The following is a 20774-nucleotide window of genomic DNA, read 5'->3' on the forward strand; positions in this document are numbered from 1 at the left end:
GGGAGTCAAGTGTATCAAAACCTGAGAAGTGTCCTCATAGGGCTTCCAGAGGGTTCTGGAGGATCCTCAAAGCTGACTCTGCTGTTCACAGCCTGCAATGCTTGGCTGAGGTCAAAACGGCACTTTTTGGATCCAGTGGAAAGTCAACTCTGCTTTGCAGGGCTGGTCTCCTTGTTTTGAAGCCAGATGAACTCCCCGTTTTGGTTTTGCAAAAACGTTTTACTGTTCACATTCAGCAAATGGGAAAAATAACCGATTTCACAAATCACTCCTCTTTGATCAGCCATCAAAAGTTTCAAAAGGCTTCAGCAAAGGTTTCCCCCATCACACAGAGAAACTGTCAACAACAGCTCTGCGGGAGTCAAATCCCACAGCCCTAGTGGAGGAAAAGGCTTCAAACTGCTCTCCAGGCCTGTCGCCCCTTCTCTGGAACAAGTCAGCCCCCGGGGGAGAATTAACTCCTTCGGATTGTCAGGTGCGCTCACAATGCAGCTTTTACACTCAGAGAGCATGGCTCGTTCTCTGCCGCAGTCTGGTCGCACACTCATCATGTGGCAGAAAGAGAAATGCCTCCCTCGGCGCCTCCCAACTTTCTTCCTTCCACTCTGCCTGGTCCCTCCTTGCTCACCACAAACCCCATGGAAAGGGGGAAAACGATATGACCAAGAAGGCTCAGCCCAACACCTACGACCAAGTGTGCAGCCACTGCCACAGGGAAAGCTTGCCCTGGCGCTATCTGTGCGCCCTCGGGAGGATGACACGCCCACTGTCATCTCTTAGCTGAAGACAAAACCAGGCCTGCTGGACTTGGGGTCAAACATGCTGCCCGGAGTCCTAGCTTTGCCCCTCCTACTGTCTAAGGGACCTGGGCTCATGACAGAGCCCCGGTGAACCTGTTTCTTTGTATCTAAAGCAGGAATGCTCACTTAACCACAACATCGTTGTGAGGGTCAAATGAAATAATGGTCTGTATATGATAAATCATAAACCTAAAAAGTGTATTTATTACATATAAACTGGTTTGTATATGATAAATCACCATGCTCTAGCTCCCTGAAATTAATTTTCTTATTTGTCTGAAACACAATTAGTATTGGGTAAAGGAGCCGGTAAAGAGTTTTTTTCCTTCTTTGCATGTTAGGAGAGTAACATATAAATGTCACATCGTCTTTGAGTTCTGAGAACTTATCACATGAAGGATTTGGTTGGGTTTGGGTTAGGTAGACATAAAAAGCAATCCTGTGACTAACCTGAAGTAAGGCCGCCTGCCCTACTCACAACTACTGAGGCAAATGGGCTATGCTATCATCGCCGCTGGGGTAATGACGTATTTTTTGAAAGAACCTACACAGAATACATGGGCTGTAAAAGGCATACGTTGTATTTAATACTAATACTAGAGGAAAAGCATGCTTGTTTATCTGTTCATTCATTCTTTTTTTTTGAGATGGAGTCTTGCTCTGGAGTCTGCACTCTGGCTGGAGTGCAATGGCGCAATCTTGGCTCACTGTAACCGCTGCCTCCTAGGTTCAAGCAATTCTCCTGCCCTCTGCCTCTGCCTCCCGAGTAGCTGGGACTACAGGAGCGTGCCACCATGCCCAGCTAATTTTTGTATTTTTGGTAGAGATGAGGTTTCGCTATGTTGGCCAGGCTGGCCTCAAACTCCTGACCTCAGGTGATCCACCACCTCAGCCTCCCAAAGTGCTGGGATTACAGGTATGAGCCACCACACCTGGCCTTGTTCATTCATTCTTTCAGGAAATATTTATTAAGTACCTACTATGTACCAGAAGTTGGCATGTTACTTTTAAACAACCCCAGCTTCTTAGAACTGTCAAAAGTAGAGCAAACACAAGCACCTTTTCAATTTTTGTTAAACACAGATTTGTAAGAAATCCAAATACATAGACAGGTCTTTGTTGTTCCCATGAAGGAATGGAGTTTAAGCTAAAATACCTATCAATGGAAATGGATTGTAAATACTTAAAAGCTTGGGACCAGAAAACAGGGGAGTGCCCTCAGCCCCATGCCCCATTGTTAACTTGAGAGCCAGTGTCTGTCCATTGTCAAAAATCATCTAAATGATCCCATCTCCACCTCTAAAGCAGAGAAATCCATAGCAGCAGAGATCACAGAGGGCAGCATTGTCCAGCTGCAAGGAAACTCAGCCCCACTCTCCACCCTTCTTGAGCCTGGGACTCGAGACTGGGCTGGACAAAGTGGGGGCAGGGCCGCCTGCTGTGACCAGCATCCGTGGAAACTTGCAGCTGGTGAGGCCTTGATGTGGTGGAGCCAGTCCAGGAGGTGCAGGCGAGGGGCAGAGTTGCCTGCATGGTGCGGGAAGCTTTTGGCTCAAACAGGCGTGTGGACCAGGGACTCAGGCAATTCCACTCTGCCTGATCCCTCCTTGCTCACCATAAACCCCACGGAAGGGGAAAAATGATATAACAAGGAAGGCTCAGGGAAGTACCTATGACCAACTCCTGGGGGTCTTCCCCAACAAGTTGAACTGAAAAATTGGGGAAGGAGGTAAGATCTCTGAAGGGTCCTGAAACATGCTGAAGGTTATACGTGTTTATCTGCACCCCCTCATGCAGGCAGAAGGTCCCCACAGAGCCCTCAAATCACCTTGATTTCTGGAAACCTTCAACCTCACACCATTCCCCTCTGTCCACCGTCCACTACAAATCTATCATAGAACAATTCTCCTCCATCTCCATGAACCTAAACCCAGGTCAGTTAAAGCAGCAAGATCCTATGACATACTCTAACAAATGTCAATTTGTAGATTACCTGAGGATTGATACAATGTCCAAAACGTCTTCTCCTTCCTTAAAGAAAAAAGCTGTCAGCATGACAGCATGCTGTCATTTCTACTTAACAACCACATATGCACTATGAGGCCTGCCACCAAGACTAAAGCAGGGTTTGAAAGAAAGACTGTTCTGGAAGTCATGGGAGAGTGTGTATTAAATGAAGGAGTCAGACGTCTTCCGTGAGGTCGAGGCAGCTGGAGCAGGGCCCACTGCACCTGCTGGGTGTTGTGTGCAAGAAAGGGGCGGCCTGAGGGAAGCTGAGCTCGGCCTGTTCTGAGTAGGGGAAGCCACTCCTTCTCATAAGATGGGGAATCACAGCTTCAGCTCAGGCAGTGGGAGGCTGGATGCCCATCTTATCTTGTAACCGTAGACTTCTTAAAACTCTGCCAAGAGTCTAGCGGAGGCAGGGGGTCAAGGCCAAGTCTAAACTGAAGGATATCATTTCTGGTTTCAAGAGATCATTGGATAGCCCCAGGAATGTGGTATGAAAGTAGGTCAAGTCCAACTTTCCATATGACACACGATTCCTGTTGCAGGCAGAGGGCAGGCGTGGCCAGGAGGGGAGACACCCAGGGGCCCACCACCAACACCACCAGCAGAAAAGGCCTTGTCAAGCAACAGAAATATATCGCTCTCTGTATATATTCTTTGGCTTGCAAGTCAGCCGTCCAGCCAGCACCCTGACCGGGTGACTGCCCGCGTGCCTACCTTGCACCGGGGCACCAGCTTCCTTTGGGTTTTGGCTGCGGGCCTGCAGTTCCCAGGGCGCTCCATTCCACCATTCTGCTGAACAGAAACTCCTTCCTCAATCATCCCACAGGCTGGGCGGGCAGCTCAACACATCCCAGGTACCAGGGTTTCTGACACACGCCTAAGGAGCAGCAGCTCCTGTTCTTGGCCCGTTTTACCCACAGAGCGAATGCAACTCCATGCTGTTCATTTCACAATGGGGCAGAATTTCCCCTTTTAAGGAAAAGATCTTCCCTGGGCAAGAGACAGTTAATTGAAAACACTCTCAGCCCAGAAGAGTATAAGCACCCAGCAACAGGATGGCAGACTTTAATTTCCCTGTTATTAATGGATTCCAAAGTGAGACTGGGAGGATGGGGAGGGTGGAAGGGAACAGTTGAGCTTTCTGCTGCTGCAGGGGCCTGCCCCGCCTTGAATGATGCCCTGGGGATCAGTGAGTTTGGAGAATGGAGAAACCCAGGGGATCCTTAAGAGGGGAATTCACAGGGACAGGGCTGCAGGAGGTCGGTGGAGGTTGCTGAGCTCTTAGTTACCCCGACTCATTGTGTCTCTCTAATTACTACTTGCTCTCAGAGTGCAGTGAGCTGATATCCCAATGACACCTTTGTTCTCTCCACCACCTAATGCTAGCAGCAATTTAAAAACAGAATCCAGTAAAACAGCTTTACAGAAAAGCTAAGAAAGTTTTGAAGAATACATACTGTGCATCTAGAAAGGGCTGAGAATATTTTACCTTCAATTAGGACCACTGAAGATATTGTTCAGCTTGGGCATTTAAAAAACAACAACAACATTCAAAACAATGTCTTATGAACGACTCGACACCACAGTGGCTGTTTTATTCCACTGTGTGGATGACTTTGAAGGTCAAAACACTTTTTACCATTTATAAGTACTGTCAGGCCCCCAAACTATACTTAATTCTGTTTCACACGAAGCCAGTTCTTTTTCCTGAAGAAATCACCAGCTTGTCAGTGTGAGGGAGAAACAAGAGGGAGGAGCTGTGGGTTTGCAAAGAAAATGTTCACACTGTGGAGGTTAGGAATGAGTCCACGTGTTTGGGCAGGTAATGTTTCTTTGAATGTTTTAAAGACAAAGCTAACACTTACTGAAAAAAATTCAAAATGAGTCGACTTCACTTATAGGAGATGTAACATTAGAATGAAAACCTCTGCTTACCTGGTTAAAGGTTTTCTTCTCCTTGTACATTTCCCGGGTGCTTCTTCTTTTTAGGGAACTCTGAAATAGATCCAAGTGACATTCTGTGACCAAGGGCTCACATGTGACAGCCAGCATTTGCGAACATCGTCCCCACGGATGGGGACACACACACACTGAACGGAGGCTGTTTCCCACCAGAATCAAGAAACAACTTAGCATCAATGTGTAAATGCAGTTGGAGAAGTTAGATGAGGTCTTTGAATCTTAAGATTCTTAAAATCCTAATTATTGTATTTGGGGTATTCCTTAAGTGTTCAGTTTAATGAAAAAGGAAAGTGGCTGGGATAACTTTAACAGTGCAGACAAGGCAAGAAGAAGAGGAGAAAGGCAGGAAGTTTGGGAAACAGATAACTCATATTTCTGGAGCTGGTTCACTTTCCAAATCATGTTTTGTTTGGGCTAATATGAGAATTAATTGGTGTTTCCTGGCCAGGAGCAGTGGCTCATGCCTATAATCCCAATGCGGGAGGATCACTTGGGAGTTTGAGACCAGCCTGAACAACACAGTAATAAGAACTTGTCTCCACAAAAAAGAATTTTTTTTTTTTTTTTTTTTTTTGAGATGGAGTCTCACTACTCTGTTGCCCAGGCTAGAGTGCAGTGGCGTGATCTCGGCTCACTGCAAGCTCTGCCTCCTGGGTTCATGCCATTCTCCCGCCTCAGCCTCCCGAGTAGCTGGGACTACAGGCACCCGCCACCGCGCCCAGCTAATTTTTTTGTATTTTTAGTAGAGACAGGGTTTCACTGTGTTAGCCAGGATGGTCTCAATCTCCTGACGTCGTGATCCACCTGCCTCGGCCTCCCGAAGTGCTGGGATTGCAGGTATGAGCCACCGCGCCCAGCCACACAAAAAATAATTTTTAAAAACTTAGCTGGGTGTGGAGTCATGTGCCTGTAAGTCTCAGCTACTAGTGCGACTGAGGCGGGAAGATTGTTTGAGTCCAGGAGTTCGAGGCTGCAATGAGCTATGATCAGGCCTGTAGCCCTGTACTTTAGCCTGGGCAACAGAGCAAGACCTTGTCTCAAAAAATAAATAAATAAATAACTAGTGTTTCCTGAGTGGCCAGATAAAAAGTGGTGTGAAGGAAGAGAAGAGCGGCCCTTGTTTACAGAGAAAACCTAACTAGGTTGTGAAATTCTCAGGAAACCCACTCCAATTCATGGCTAAACCTCCATCTTAAAGATCTTACAAAGCTCCTAACTAATTCCTATGTGAAATGAAGGCCTTGGCTGTGTCCTTCAGTGCCTGGGAGCCCTGCCTAGTTTTACATTATAGACTCCAGGCAAGAAATTGCAAATACATCTGAAAATACAAACAGGAGTATGAGTAAAGGGGCCTAGAGGTGTCTGCAACAGACTAACTGGGAGATATGCCAGCTCCTGCAAAGGGAAAGTGTGAAGGCAGAAAGAAATGAGGAGTGAGAAGCATCCTAGAGGAATATGAAGGGATTTGTAGCCTCTTAATCTGCAAAGATTAAGTTAACCCTGAGGAAAGCTAGAAGGAAGCAGGTGGGGAAGCAGAGCTCTGCCGGCCCCAGACCTATCAAGGCAAGCCTGCAAAAGGAAAGAGACTGTCCCCAACGCCCACCTCCCTCCCCTCTGCAGCTCCACCTCGGGGTCCAGGGCCTCATCTGAGGTCTGCTCAGAGCCCTGACTCTCTCGGCTTTATTCCTGGGTGCCCACCCTATATCAGAAGAGTTTGCAAAGGAGGCTCTATGCAAGTCACTTACATTGCAGTTAGAACTTAAGTTCATTGACTCAGCACTGTTCACATTTTAAGTGCCTCACTCTCAGAATGCCAGCCCTTGCCATTTATGGGAAGAATCCTAGGTTAAGAAAGAGTTAAAATTCTAACTGCCCCTGAGCCTCTAGGAGGCTGGAGACCCGGAAAATATAAAATAGATAATTGAGAGAAGGCCCTCAGAGCAGAGGGCGGAAGAGTCACAGAATCATTATGGAGCAGGGGCAGCAGGCTCCCTGACTAACAAAGGTGGAAGGAACCCCAGCTGCAGAAGGCTTTATTTCCTTTAGTCTTTTTGGTAAAGTGGGTCACACTACAAAGAGAACCAGTATCCTCCAACAGGTAAAGGTAAGCCTGTCTTAAGGACAGCTTGAGTTTCTCCACCCTTAATAAGGAAGTTCCCCAAGATTTCTACCTTCATGCTTCAGTTAAGAAGTTTCTTTTGTTTGTTTTGTTTTGTTTTGAGACAGAATCTTACTCTGTCACCCAGGCTGGAGTGCACTGGTGCAATCCCGGCTCACTGCAACCTCTGCCTCTCCGGTTCAAGCGATTCTCCTGGCTCAGCCTCCCAAGCAGCTAGGATTACAGGTGTGCACCACCATGCACAGCTAATTTTTTTTTTTTAGTAGAGACGAGGTTTCACCATGTTGGCCAGGCTGGTCTCGAACTCCTGACTCAGGTGATCCACCTGCCTCGGCCTCCTAAAGTGCTGGGATTACAGGCATGAGCCACCGTGCCCGGCCAGAAGTTTCTTTTATTTGAATGAGCTGAGTGAGATAAATCCTGATGAATCAGCAGGCTCTCTCCCAAGCTTTAACCTAAAGGACTTAATTCCAGGGCTGTAATAGCAATCAGGGCCCACAGTGAGGGCAGAGCCTGCTGTCCCTGGCTTTCATCACATTCTCCCAGTGTACGCACTGAAAGAAAACTAAATGAAGTAAAATGAAAGCTAGAACTGGAGACAAAATCTACGCAGAATCATGGGCTGCTGCATTTGAGGCTGGTGGCTGGAGCACATTCTGGGTGGGAGCCCTTGGATGGACTCTTCTAGCCACCCCTACCCCATGTGTCCCTTCCCCTTGCTGATGGGCTGTCAACTGTAGCCCTGAGTCCTGCCATCCTAGCAAATCACAGAACAGGCAGGGAGTCATGGGACACTCCTCCTCCATTCACAGACTCCATTCACAGTGGCAATTAGAATGAAAAACACTGCAAGGGTTAAAGTTTTAAAGTTAATCAGAGGCCAGGGGCGGTGGCTCATGCTTGCAATCCCAGCATTTTGGGAGGCCGAAGTGGGCAGATTACTTGAGGTCAGGAGTTTGAGATTGGCCTGGCCAACATGGTGATACTCTGTCTTTACTAAAAATACAAAAATTAGCTGGGCTTCGTGGCTTATGCCTGTAATCCCAGCTACTCGGGAGACAAAGGCAGGAGAATCGCTTGAACCCAGGAGGTGGAGGTTGCAGTGAGCTGAGATCGCGCCATTGCACTCCAGCCTGGGCAACAGAGTAAGGAGAAGGAAAGAAAGGAAACAAAGAAGAAAAGAAAGAAAAAGAAGAGAAAGAAAAGAAAGAAAGACCAGAAATTTTCAGAACCTATATGAAAGAAACCACAGAACACTGAAGATCAACATAAAATAATGCTTAATGCTGCCTAATGGGAAGACCTTGTAATACAGACACCATGTTTCTTCCAAACCATTTTGTAAGCATGATGTCATTTTAACCAAATTCCTTAAAAAAATACACACACACACACACACACACACACATATTCGAAAAGAGTGTGTTTATGTGTTTGTGAGCGTGGTAAGAATGGACAAAGTAATTCAAAAACTCATCAAGAACAGAAGTTGGCGAACCATGGCCCTCAGGACAAATCAACCCACAGCCTGTTTTGTAAACAAACTTTAATTAGAATACAGCCTCATTTATCACTGTCTATGGCTGCTCTGCACGGCAAGGGCAGAGTAGAGCACTAGTGAAAAACTGTTAAGGCCTGCAAAGCCTCAAACTACTTTGCTGACCCCAATTTAGAAAAATAAGTTGGTGAAAATTGCCAAGAACACTTTGAAAAGGAAAAATAATGTCAGTATTTGTGCTATTAGATATAAAAATTCAATACAATGGTTCGGTGCTAGTATAAGATAGACAGATTAATGAAACTAAACAGAAGGCTCAGAAATAGATTAAAGAATATATGAGATTTTGATAATTGATACAGGTCATATTTTGAACTAGTGAGGAAAGGATGAACTACTTGGTATGTGTTGGGGAAACAACTAAACACACTGTGAGATCAAAAAAGGTGAGACACATACTATATAGAGATAAATCTTAGATGAATTAAAATTTTAGATGCAAAAAAATCATAAAGGAACAAGAAAAAAAAGATCAATTGATGTGTGATCTTTATAAACACAGAAACAAAAGCAGAAACATCCAGAGAAAAGATTGATAGATTGGTAAGATTTTTCACTTTTAAAAAGAATATATCAAAAGAAACCACTTATAGTATTAAAAGGCAAATGACAAACTGGAAAAAAGATTTTTCTAACACATGACAGACAAAAGAGTAGCATCTTGCAAGCAACGGAAAACACATCTTAATAAAATAAACAAACGGCCAATAAACACAATTACTGACAATTAAAACAAGTTTTTTTTTCACTTAGAGATTTATAGACTCAAAAAAGCAGGGCACTCAGTGTTAGCATGAACCCAGGGAGACGGGCACTTCTGTGCACATGAAGGGGCGTGAGAAACCTGCAGCATGGCGGGGGGTGTGGGGGGATGGTGGTGCAACTTGGCCTTACAAAGGCATAGGTTGAGAGGTGTAATTCCACCTCTGAGAACATACCCTAAGCACAAGAGACATGCACCAAGATTTATAAATGAGAATACTCTTCACAGCACCTTCTATCATCGTGAGTGAATACTATGGAGGTATTACAATTTTTTCCTTTTATTTTATTGTATATATTTAAGATATACAACATGATGTTTTGATATGCTCATCTCAGAATACACATAGTGAAACGATTGCTACAGTTAGGCAAATCAACATAACCATCATCTCATACAGTTACCTTTCTTTCTTATCATTTTTTGTGGTTAGCATCCCTAAAAGCTATGCTCTTGACAAATCACTAGTACACAATACAATAGGACTCATCATCCTCATGTTGTATACTAGATTTCTAGATACAGTCATGCTTTTGAAGACTATTTAAGGATATAGGAAATGCTCATAATACACTATAAAGAAAATACAGGTTATAGACAGCATATATTTAGTGACCTCAAAATGCTTAAAATATATTTATATTTAATATATAACATATTAAATAGTAATATATAACACATATATATAACATAATAATATATAGCATATATATATAAGGAAAGTGGCCTGCAGCAGTATAGGATATATATATAAGGAAAGTGGCCTGCAGCAGTATAGCATATATATATAAGGAAAGTGGCCTGCAGCAGTATAGCATATATATATAAGGAAAGTGGCCTGGAGCAGTAGAGCATATATATATAAGGAAAGTGGCCTGCAGCAGTATAGCATATATATATAAGGAAAGTGGCCTGGAGCAGTAGAGCATATATATATAAGGAAAGTGGCCTGCAGCAGTATAGCATATATATATAAGGAAAGTGGCCTGGAGCAGTAGAGCATATATATATAAGGAAAGTGGCCTGGAGCAGTAGAGCATATATATATAAGGAAAGTGGCCTGCAGCAGTATAGCATATATATATAAGGAAAGTGGCCTGGAGCAGTATAGCATACATATATAAGGAAAGTGGCCTGCAGCAGTATAGCATATATATATAAGGAAAGTGGCCTGGAGCAGTATAGCATATATATATAAGGAAAGTGGCCTGCAGCAGTATAGCATATATATATAAGGAAAGTGGCCTGGAGCAGTATAGCATATATATATAAGGAAAGTGGCCTGGAGCAGTAGAGCATATATATATAAGGAAAGTGGCCTGGAGCAGTAGAGCATATATATATAAGGAAAGTGGCCTGCAGCAGTATAGCATATATATATAAGGAAAGTGGCCTGGAGCAGTATAGCATACATATATAAGGAAAGTGGCCTGCAGCAGTATAGCATATATATATAAGGAAAGTGGCCTGGAGCAGTATAGCATATATATATAAGGAAAGTGGCCTGCAGCAGTAGAGCATATATATATAAGGAAAGTGGCCTGGAGCAGTATAGCATATATATATAAGGAAAGTGGCCTGGAGCAGTATAGCATATATATATAAGGAAAGTGGCCTGGAGCAGTATAGCATATATATATAAGGAAAGTGGCCTGCAGCAGTATAGCATATATATATAAGGAAAGTGGCCTGGAGCAGTATAGCATATATATATAAGGAAAGTGGCCTGCAGCAGTATAGCATATATATATAAGGAAAGTGGCCTGCAGCAGTATAGCATACATATATAAGGAAAGTGGCCTGCAGCAGTAGAGCATATATATATAAGGAAAGTGGCCTGCAGCAGTACACCCCCAAATGTTAACGGTCATCATGTTCAGGTGACAGGATTATTAGTGATTTTCATTTTCTTTCTTTTGTGGCTTTCATAAATGATCTACAGTAAGTACTATTTCCTTTAAAATGGAAAAAAAAAGGTCAGAAAAATAAAACTTGCGTTTTAAAGATGTCAGAGAAAAGAGACTATCATGGATCTCCTATGTGGGATTGCAATGACAATTCAATGGAAGTTATTCACCAATTTCTGGGGTCTCTTCCCATAAGCTGATATTGTTTTCATCAGCTCGGTCCTTCGAATATAGCCTATGCATATGTGGTTGGTTAAAAAGACCAGGAAGCCCCCTGAGGGTTGGGGAAACTGGCCAGGTACCCCATGCATTACACATCTCCAGGCATATGGTCCCCTGGCCAAGTGCCAAGCAGTCATGAGGAACAATCACTGTGCCTCCAGCACAGAGCCGCACAGGCTCCTCAATGGCCACCTGCCAGGGTCTTGTCCAGTGTAGCGTACCAGATGCCACTGGACCCTGGGTGAAGTGACCACGGGTGTAGGACAATTTGTGTGCACATTAGTCATGCCCAGTTTATTCCTCTGGATGCCTCAGAGATCCAATGGAGAGTGTCTTCCAAGGAACAATGAAGGGAACAGGTAAATGCAGACTATTAAATAACATGAACCCCCGCCAGTGGGGGCTTTGCCTGGTGACTAATTCTACTCCCTCCTTTTAGCCTGATCAATTGCCAGCAAATCAATTGCATATTCCTACTGAAAAGAAAAAAAAATTAAGTTTGTGAATCCAAACTGAATCCATCTAAGGCTGATGCTTTGCTGAGTATTGAAAATGATTAAATAAAATATGAAGTTAGACAATTATTTGGACTTTCATGTCCATTCTTAATGCTTCCTATTTTAAGTTGGCCAATTTCTTCCACACAATTTCAGAAAAATTAATAAGCTCTCAATTGCTAAAGTGTGTCAGAGACAGACTTTGAAAGTCTAAATTTTTAAAAAATTTAGATTGGTAATAAAAGGAGACAAATAAAAATTAGGATGCTGTAAATTATAAGTATGGGAACGAGGATGTAGACGCAGACTGATAATTTTCAGAATTCTTACAGATTCTTTTTTTTTTTTTTTTTTTTTTTTTTTACATTTTTTTTTTCTTTTATTATTATTATTATTATTATTATACTTTAGGTTTTATGGTACATGTGCACAATGTGCAGGTAAGTTACATATGTATACATGTGCCATGCTGGTGCGCTGCACCCACCAACTCGTCATCTAGCATTAGGTATATCTCCCAATGCTATCCCTCCCCCCTCCCCCCACCCCACAACAGTCCCCAGAGTGTGATGTTCCCCTTCCTGTGTCCATGTGTTCTCATTGTTCAATTCCCACCTATGAGTGAGAATGTGCGGTGTTTGGTTTTTTGTTCTTGCGATAGTTTACTGAGAATGATGATTTCCAATTTCATCCATGTCCCTACAAAGGACGTGAACTCATCATTTTTTATGGCTGCATAGTATTCCATGGTGTATATGTGCCACATTTTCTTAATCCAGTCTATCATTGTTGGACATTTGGGTTGGTTCCAAGTCTTTGCTATTGTGAATAATGCCGCAATAAACATACGTGTGCATGTGTCTTTATAGCAGCATGATTTATAGTCCTTTGGGTATATACCCAGTAATGGGATGGCTGGGTCGAATGGAATTTCTAGTTCTAGATCCCTGAGGAATCGCCACACTGACTTCCACAAGGGTTGAACTAGTTTACAGTCCCACCAACAGTGTAAAAGTGTTCCTATTTCTCCACATCCTCTCCAGCACCTGTTGTTTCCTGACTTTTTAATGATTGCCATTCTAACTGGTGTGAGATGGTATCTCATTGTGGTTTTGATTTGCATTTCTCTGATAGCCAGTGATGGTGAGCATTTTTTCATGTGTTTTTTGGCTGCATCAATGTCTTCTTTTGAGAAGTGTCTGTTCATGTCCTTTGCCCACTTTTTGATGGGGTTGTTTGTTTTTTTCTTGTAAATTTGTTGGAGTTCATTGTAGATTCTGGATATTAGCCCTTTGTCAGATGAGTAGGTTGCAAAAATTTTCTCCCATTTTGTAGGTTGCCTGTTCACTCTGATGGTAGTTTCTTTTGCTGTGCAGAAGCTCTTGAGTTTAATTAGATCCCATTTGTCAATTTTGGCTTTTGTTGCCATTGCTTTTGGTGTTTTAGACATGAAGTCCTTGCCCATGCCTATGTCCTGAATGGTAATGCCTAGGTTTTCTTCTAGGGTTTTTATGGTTTTAGGTCTAACATTTAAGTCTTTAATCCATCTTGAATTGATTTTTGTATAAGGTGTAAGGAAGGGATCCAGTTTCAGCTTTCTACATATGGCTAGCCAGTTTTCCCAGCACCATTTATTAAATAGGGAATCCTTTCCCCATTTCTTGTTTTTGTCAGGTTTGTCAAAGATCAGATACTTGTAGATATGTGGCATTATTTCTGACGGCTCTGTTCTGTTCCATTGATCTATATCTCTGTTTTGGTACCAGTACCATGCTGTTTTGGTTACTGTAGCCTTGTAGTATAGTTTGAAGTCAGGTAGTGTGATGCCTCCAGCTTTGTTTTGGCTTAGGATTGACTTGGTGATGCGGGCTCTTTTTTGGTTCCATATGAACTTTAAAGTAGTTTTTTCCAATTCTGTGAAGAAAGTCATTGGTAGTTTGATGGGGATGGCATTGAATCTGTAAATTACCTTGGGAAGGATGGCCATTTTCATGATATTGATTCTTCCTACCCATGAGCATGGAATGTTCTTCCATTTGTTTGTATCCTCTTTTATTTCCTTGAGCAGTGGTTTGTAGTTCTCCTTGAAGAGGTCTTTCACATCCCTTGTAAGTTGGATTCCTAGGTATTTTATTCTCTTTGAAGCAATTGTGAATGGGAGTTCACTCATGATTTGGCTCTCTGTTTGTCTGTTATTGATGTATAAGAATGCTTGTGATTTTTGCACATTGATTTTGTATCCTGAGACTTTGCTGAAGTTGCTTATCAGCTTAAGGAGATTTTGGGCTGAGACAATGGGGTTTTCTAGATATACTATCATGTCATCTGCAAACAGGGACAATTTGACTTCCTCTTTTCCTAATTGAATACCCTTGATTTCCTTCTCCTGCCTAATTGCCCTGGCCAGAACTTCCAACACTATGTTGAATAGAAGAGGTGAGAGAGGGCATCCCTGTCTTGTGCCAGTTTTCAAAGGGAATGCTTCCAGTTTTTGCCCATTCAGTATGATATTGGCTGTGGGTTTGTCATAAATAGCTCTTATTATTTTGAGATACGTCCCATCAATTCCTAATTTATTGAGAGTTTTTAGCATGAAGGGTTGTTGAATTTTGTCAAAGGCCTTTTCTGCATCTATTGAGATAATCATGTGGTTTTTGTCTTTCGTTCTGTTTATATGCTGGATTACATTTATTGATTTGCGTATATTGAACCAGCCTTGCATCCCAGGGATGAAGCCCACTTGATCATGGTGGATAAGCTTTTTGATGTGCTGCTGGATTCGATTTGCCAGTATTTTATTGAGGATTTTTGCATCAATGTTCATCAAGGATATTGGTCTAAAATTCTCTTTTTTTGTTGTGTCTCTGCCAGGCTTTGGTATCAGGATGATGCTGGCCTCATAAAATGAGTTAGGGAGGATTCCCTCTTTTTCTATTGATTGGAATAGTTTCAGAAGGAATGGTACCAGCTCCTCCTTGTACCTCTGGTAGAATTCGGCTGTGAATCCATCTGGACCTGGACTTTTTTTGGTTGGTAAGCTATTGATTATTGCCACAATTTCAGCTCCTGTTATTGGTCTATTCAGAGATTCAACTTCTTCCTGGTTTAGTCTTGGGAGGGTGTATGTGTTGAGGAATTTATCCATTTCTTCTAGATTTTCTAGTTTATTTGCATAGAGGTGTTTGTAATATTCTCTGATGGTAGTTTGTATTTCTGTGGGATCGGTGGTGATATCCCCTTTATCATTTTTTATTGCATCTATTTGATTCTTCTCTCTTTTTTTCTTTATTAATCTTGCTAGCGGTCTATCAATTTTGTTGATCCTTTCAAAAAACCAGCTCCTGGATTCATTTATTTTTTGAAGGGTTTTTTGTGTCTCTATTTCCTTCAGTTCTGCTCTGATTTTAGTTATTTCTTGCCTTCTGCTAGCTTTTGAATGTGTTTGCTCTTGCTTTTCTAGTTCTTTTAATTGTGATGTTAGGGTGTCAATTTTGGATCTTTCCTGCTTTCTCTTGTGGGCATTTAGTGCTATAAATTTCCCTCTACACACTGCTTTGAATGCATCCCAGAGATTCTGGTATGTTGTGTCTTGGTTCTCGTTGGTTTCAAAGAACATCTTTATTTCTGCCTTCATTTCGTTATGTACCCAGTAGTCATTCAGGAGCAGGTTGTTCAGTTTCCACGTAGTTGAGCGGTTTTGAGTGAGATTCTTAATCCTGAGTTCTAGCTTGATTGCACTGTGATCTGAGAGACAGTTTGTTACAATTTCTGTTCTTTTACATTTATTGAGGAGAGCTTTACTTCCAAGTATATGGTCAATTTTGGAATAGGTGTGGTGTGGTGCTGAAAAAAATGTATATTCTGTTGATTTGGGGTGGAGAGTTCTGTAGATGTCTATTAGGTCCGCTTGGTGCAGAGCTGAGTTCAATTCCTGGGTATCCTTGTTGACTTTCTGTCTCGTTGATCTGTCTAATGTTGACAGTGGGGTGTTAAAGTCTCCCATTATTAATGTGTGGGAGTCTAAGTCTCTTTGTAGGTCACTCAGGACTTGCTTTATGAATCTGGGTGCTCCTGTATTGGGTGCATATATATTTAGGATAGTTAGCTCTTCTTGTTGAATTAATCCCTTTACCATTATGTAATGGCCTTCTTTGTCTCTTTTGATCTTTGTTGGTTTAAAGTCTGTTTTATCAGAGACTAGGATTGCAACCCCTGCCTTTTTTTGTTTTCCATTTGCTTGGTAGATCTTCCTCCATCCTTTTATTTTGAGCCTATGTGTGTCTCTGCACGTGAGATGGGTTTCCTGAATACAGCACACTGATGGGTCTTGAGTCTTTATCCAGTTTGCCAGTCTGTGTCTTTTAATTGGAGCATTTAGTCCATTTACATTTAAAGTTAATATTGTTATGTGTGAATTTGATCCTGTCATTATGATGTTAGCTGGATATTTTGCTCGTTAGTTGATGCAGTCTCTTCCTAGTCTCGATGTTCTTTACATTTCGGTATGATTTTGCAGTGGCTGGTACCGGTTGTGCCTTTCCATGTTTAGCACTTCCTTCAGGAGCTCTTTTAGGGCAGGCCTGGTGGTGACAAAATCTCTCAGCATTTGCTTGTCTGTAAAGTATTTTATTTCTCCTTCACTTATGAAGCTTAGTTTGGCAGGATATGAAATTCTGGGTTGAAAATTCTTTTCTTTAAGAATGTTGAATATTGGCCCCCACTCTCTTCTGGCTTGTAGGGTTTCTGCCGAGAGATCCGCTGTTAGTCTGATGGGCTTCCCTTTGATGGTAACCCGACCTTTCTCTCTGGCTGCCCTTAACATTTTTTCCTTCATTTCAACTTTGGTGAATCTGACAATTATGTGTCTTGGAGTTGCTCTTCTCGAGGAGTATCTTTGTGGCGTTCTCTGTATTTCCTGAATCTGAATGTTGGCCTGCCTTGCTAGATTGGGGAAGTTCTCCTGGATAATATCCTGCAGAGTGTTTTCCAACTTGGTTCCATTCTCCCCGTCACTTTCAGGTACGCCAATCAGACGTAGATTTGGTCTTTTCACATAGTCCCACATTTCTTGGAGGCTTTGCTCGTTTCTTTTTATTCTTTTTTCTCTAAACTTCCCTTCTCGCTTCATTTCATTCATTTCATCTTCCAGGGCTGATACCCTTTCTTCCATTTGATCGCATCGGCTCCTGAGGCTTCTGCATTCTTCACGTAGTTCTCGAGCCTTGGTTTTCAGCTCCATCAGCTCCTTTAAGCACTTCTCTGTATTGGTTATTCTAGTTATACATTCTTCTAAATTTTTTTCAAAGTTTTCAACTTCTTTGCCTTTGGTTTGAATATCCTCCCGTAGCTCGGAGTAATTTGATCGTCTGAAGCCTTCTTCTCTCAGCTCGTCAAAGTCATTCTCCGTCCAGCTTTGTTCCGTTGCTGGTGAGGAACTGCGTTCCTTTGGAGGAGGAGAGGTACTCTGGTTTTTAGAGTTTCCAGTTTTTCTGCTCTGTTTTTTCCCCATCTTTGTGGTTTTATCTACTTTTGGTCTTTGATGATGGTGATGTACAGATGGGTTTTTGGTGTGGATGTCCTTTCTGTTAGTTTTCCTTCTAACAGACAGAACCCTCAGCTGCAGGTCTGTTGGAGTACCTGTCCGGCCGTGTGAGGTGTCAGTCTGCCCCTGCTGGGGGGTGCCTCCCAGTTAGGCTGCTCGGGGGTCAGGGGTCAGGGACCCACTTGAGGAGGCAGTGAGCCCGTTCTCAGATCTCCAGCTGCGTGCTGGGAGAACCACTGCTCTCCTCAAATCTGTCAGACAGGGACATTTAAGTCTGCAGAGGTTACTGCTGTCTTTTTGTTTGTCTGTGTCCTGCCCCCAGAGGTGGAGCCTACAGAGGCAGGCAGGCCTCCTTGAGCTGTGGTGGGCTCCACCCAGTTCAAGCTTCCAGGCTGCTTTGTTTACCTAAGCGAGCCTGGGCAATGGCGGGCGCCCCTCCCCCAGCCTCGCTGCCGACTTGCTGTTTGATCTCAGACTGCTGTGCTAGCAATCAGCGAGACTCCGTGGGCGTAGGACCCTCTGAGCCAGGTGCGGGCTATACTCTCCTGGGGCACCGTTTCCTAAGCCCGTCGGAAAAGCACAGTATTCGGGTGGGAGTGGCCCGATTTTCCAGGTGCCGTCTGTCACCCCTGGAAGGGGAACTCCCTGACCCCTTGTGCTTCCCGAGTGAGGCAATGCCTTGCCCCTGCTTCGGCTGGCACACGGTGCGCTCACCCACTGACCTGCGCCCACTGTCTGGCACTCCCTAGTGAGATGAACACGGTACCTCAGATGGAAATGCAGAAATCACCCGTCTTCTGCGTCGCTCGCGCTGGGAGCTGTAGACCGGAGCTGTTCCTATTCGGCCATCTTGGCTCCTCCCCCCCAGATTCTTATTATTCAGAAAGTTTGTAGGTTTTTGGGGGGTAGTTTATAGCACACACAGATATAAAACCAGATTAAGGAACTGAAGGTGCAGAGGTCTTCTTCTCCCTTTTAGAAGGAAGTTATTAAGATTCCTTTACTCATATTAAATTGGTCATGGGAGCTCATGCCTGTAATCCCAGCACTTTGGGAGGCTGAGGTAGGGGGGAATCATTTGAGGCCAGGAGTTCAAGAGTAGCCTGAGCAACACTGCGAGACCCCATCTCTATCATATAAAATAATTTTTAAAAAAAGATTATTTTACCCATATTAAAGTTGTCATTTAAGTGCCAGAAGATGTGAAGGATGTGAAATAATTAGCCTCTCGTTCAGCTAGAAGCAGTACATCCTCCTGGCTGGAAGATGCCTCCCCACCCTTCCTCCTCTTCACTTATCCCTTTATTTGTTTTTATTCTAAATATTATGCCATAAGAGGTATTATTTATTTATTTATGTTTTCACCTATCCCTTTAATAGTTCCGGGGAGCCTGCTTCCTTTCACACCATGGAGCTGCTTGCTTCACCTTGCACTGGAATTACACAGCAGGATCCAATAAAAACAAAACCCCTTCTCAGATCCAGTGGAAAACCCTCCTTAGCCATAATGCAAAGGAAACCCTTTCTCCTAGTCCTTTTTAAGAGCACAGTGATCTTAATGATATTAACAACTACCATATGTGTTGGGCACTCACTCACGCCAGGCACAATGCTAAACTCTCTTTACACATCTGTTATGGACTAAATGTTTGTGTCTCCCCAAATTCCTATGTGGAAGCCCTAATTCTCAACGTGCTGGTATTAGGAAGTGAGGCCTTTGGGACATAACTAGGTTCCGATGAGGTCATGAAGGTAGAACCCCCTACAATGGGATTAGCGTCCTTATAAGACGAGGAAGAGGCATCAGAGCTTCCTCTCTCTGCCACGGGAGGATTCATCGAGAAGGCAGCTTTCTGCAAGCCAGAAAGAAGGTCCTCACCAGAACCCAACCCGACCTTGGACTCTGTGGCCTCCAGAACTGTGAGAAATAAATGTTCTTTAAGCCCCCAGCCTGTGATATTTTGTTACAGCAGCCCAAGCTAAGACAATATCTAATCTAATTCAATCCTGACAAGAGTCTGGGGAGGCATATGCTATTACCACTGAGTAACAGACAAGAAAACTAAAACACAGTCAAAAGTTGGGTAATGTTTCAAGATCCCCTAAACTTGGAGATGGGCCACCAACCTGGGCCCAACCATAAGCCTACATTCAAGGTCACAGCCCTCAGACCCTCAGAGCTACCTTCCAGGCCTCTCATAGCCCAATCGCCCATATTTGGGCTGTTTTCTGGTTTCTTAGCCCCAAATTACCAATTTTTCTCATCCAAAAAATCTTTGCCTTTCTTTAGCAAAAGAGCACAAAGGACTATTATAGGAATGGTTACAAGTTGCTACATTCGCAGGTGCTGCATGGCTATGAAATAATATTTGTTGGCACTGATGATTTCTCAAAGGATCTGAGGCTGCAGACGGCAGAATTCCTTATTTGGAAAAGTAAGACAGAAAACTATTATTAGAGGACAAATGTTATAAGTAAATGAGGGAAAGAAGAGGAAAATTACATTGAGATACTTTGGCTAAAGAAGAGTGGGGCCATGAGCCAGAGCACGGTTCAGGATTCCCAGCATCCAAGTCAAAGAGTTTGGGAAGGCCCCAAAGGCAACAGCCTGGCCAGCAAGTGGAAGGTCAGGGTCACCAGGCCACCTGGGATGAACACAGATGCCCAGTACACCCCCTAGCAAATGCCACTTTCTCCTGGAGGAAGAACACTGCACATGCAAACTCAGGAACATGACATACATTGCTTTGCAATATGAGCTAGTTGGCTCATTTTAACCTTTGTGATATGTACCTTAAAGCCTAGTTTTTGGAAAAAAAACTAGGTATGTTTTGGCTAAAACATACTATCACATAGTACTCTGAACCAAACATTGCAAAATAAACTAAACCAAAGGTAATAAAGTAAAACTGTAAATTATAATTACAGTGCAAAGAAAAATTGTTAACTGATGACCATGACAAAACCATAATGATGACTGCACCAAAAACATAGTATCCTTCCCCCAAACTGCAAGAATCCCAACTCTCTGCACATCCATGCAGGCACTCAGCAATACCATGGAGCACAGTAGGAAATATGGAATCAGAATCCTACATTTGAGAAACCCCTACAGATGGGCCCTTGGGCATTGATAAAAGTTGAAAGTCTGTAGAAACATGACATTTGCCTGTCAGACTGAGTATAAGGCTGTGTCTTTTAGAAAATAATCTGTTCCTAGCCAGGCGCGCTGGCTCATGCCTGTATTCCCTGCACTTTGGGAGGCCAAGGCGGTTGGATCACCTGAGGTCAGGAGCTCGAGACTAGCCAGGCCAACATGGTGAAACCCCATCTCTGCTAAAATACAAAAATTAGCTGGGCCCACGTGCTGATGCACACCTGTAATCCCAGCTAC

General features: G+C 43.2%; 1 protein-coding gene across 9 annotated transcripts in view; it reads right to left on the minus strand.

Annotated features, from left to right (window-relative positions):
* Positions 1-20774, minus strand: part of MTCL1 (microtubule crosslinking factor 1) — a 135137-nt gene that overhangs the window by 49722 nt on the left and 64641 nt on the right. For all 9 annotated transcript variants that reach the window (XM_063653914.1, XM_063653916.1, XM_063653913.1 and 6 more), the window contains one exon: positions 4746-4805. In XM_063653914.1, coding sequence (XP_063509984.1) covers positions 4746-4805 — 60 coding nt within the window. The remainder of the gene's footprint in view (positions 1-4745; positions 4806-20774) is intronic.

This window comes from Pongo pygmaeus, chromosome 17 (genome assembly GCF_028885625.2).
Source record: "Pongo pygmaeus isolate AG05252 chromosome 17, NHGRI_mPonPyg2-v2.0_pri, whole genome shotgun sequence".
Lineage (NCBI taxonomy): Eukaryota > Metazoa > Chordata > Mammalia > Primates > Hominidae > Pongo > Pongo pygmaeus.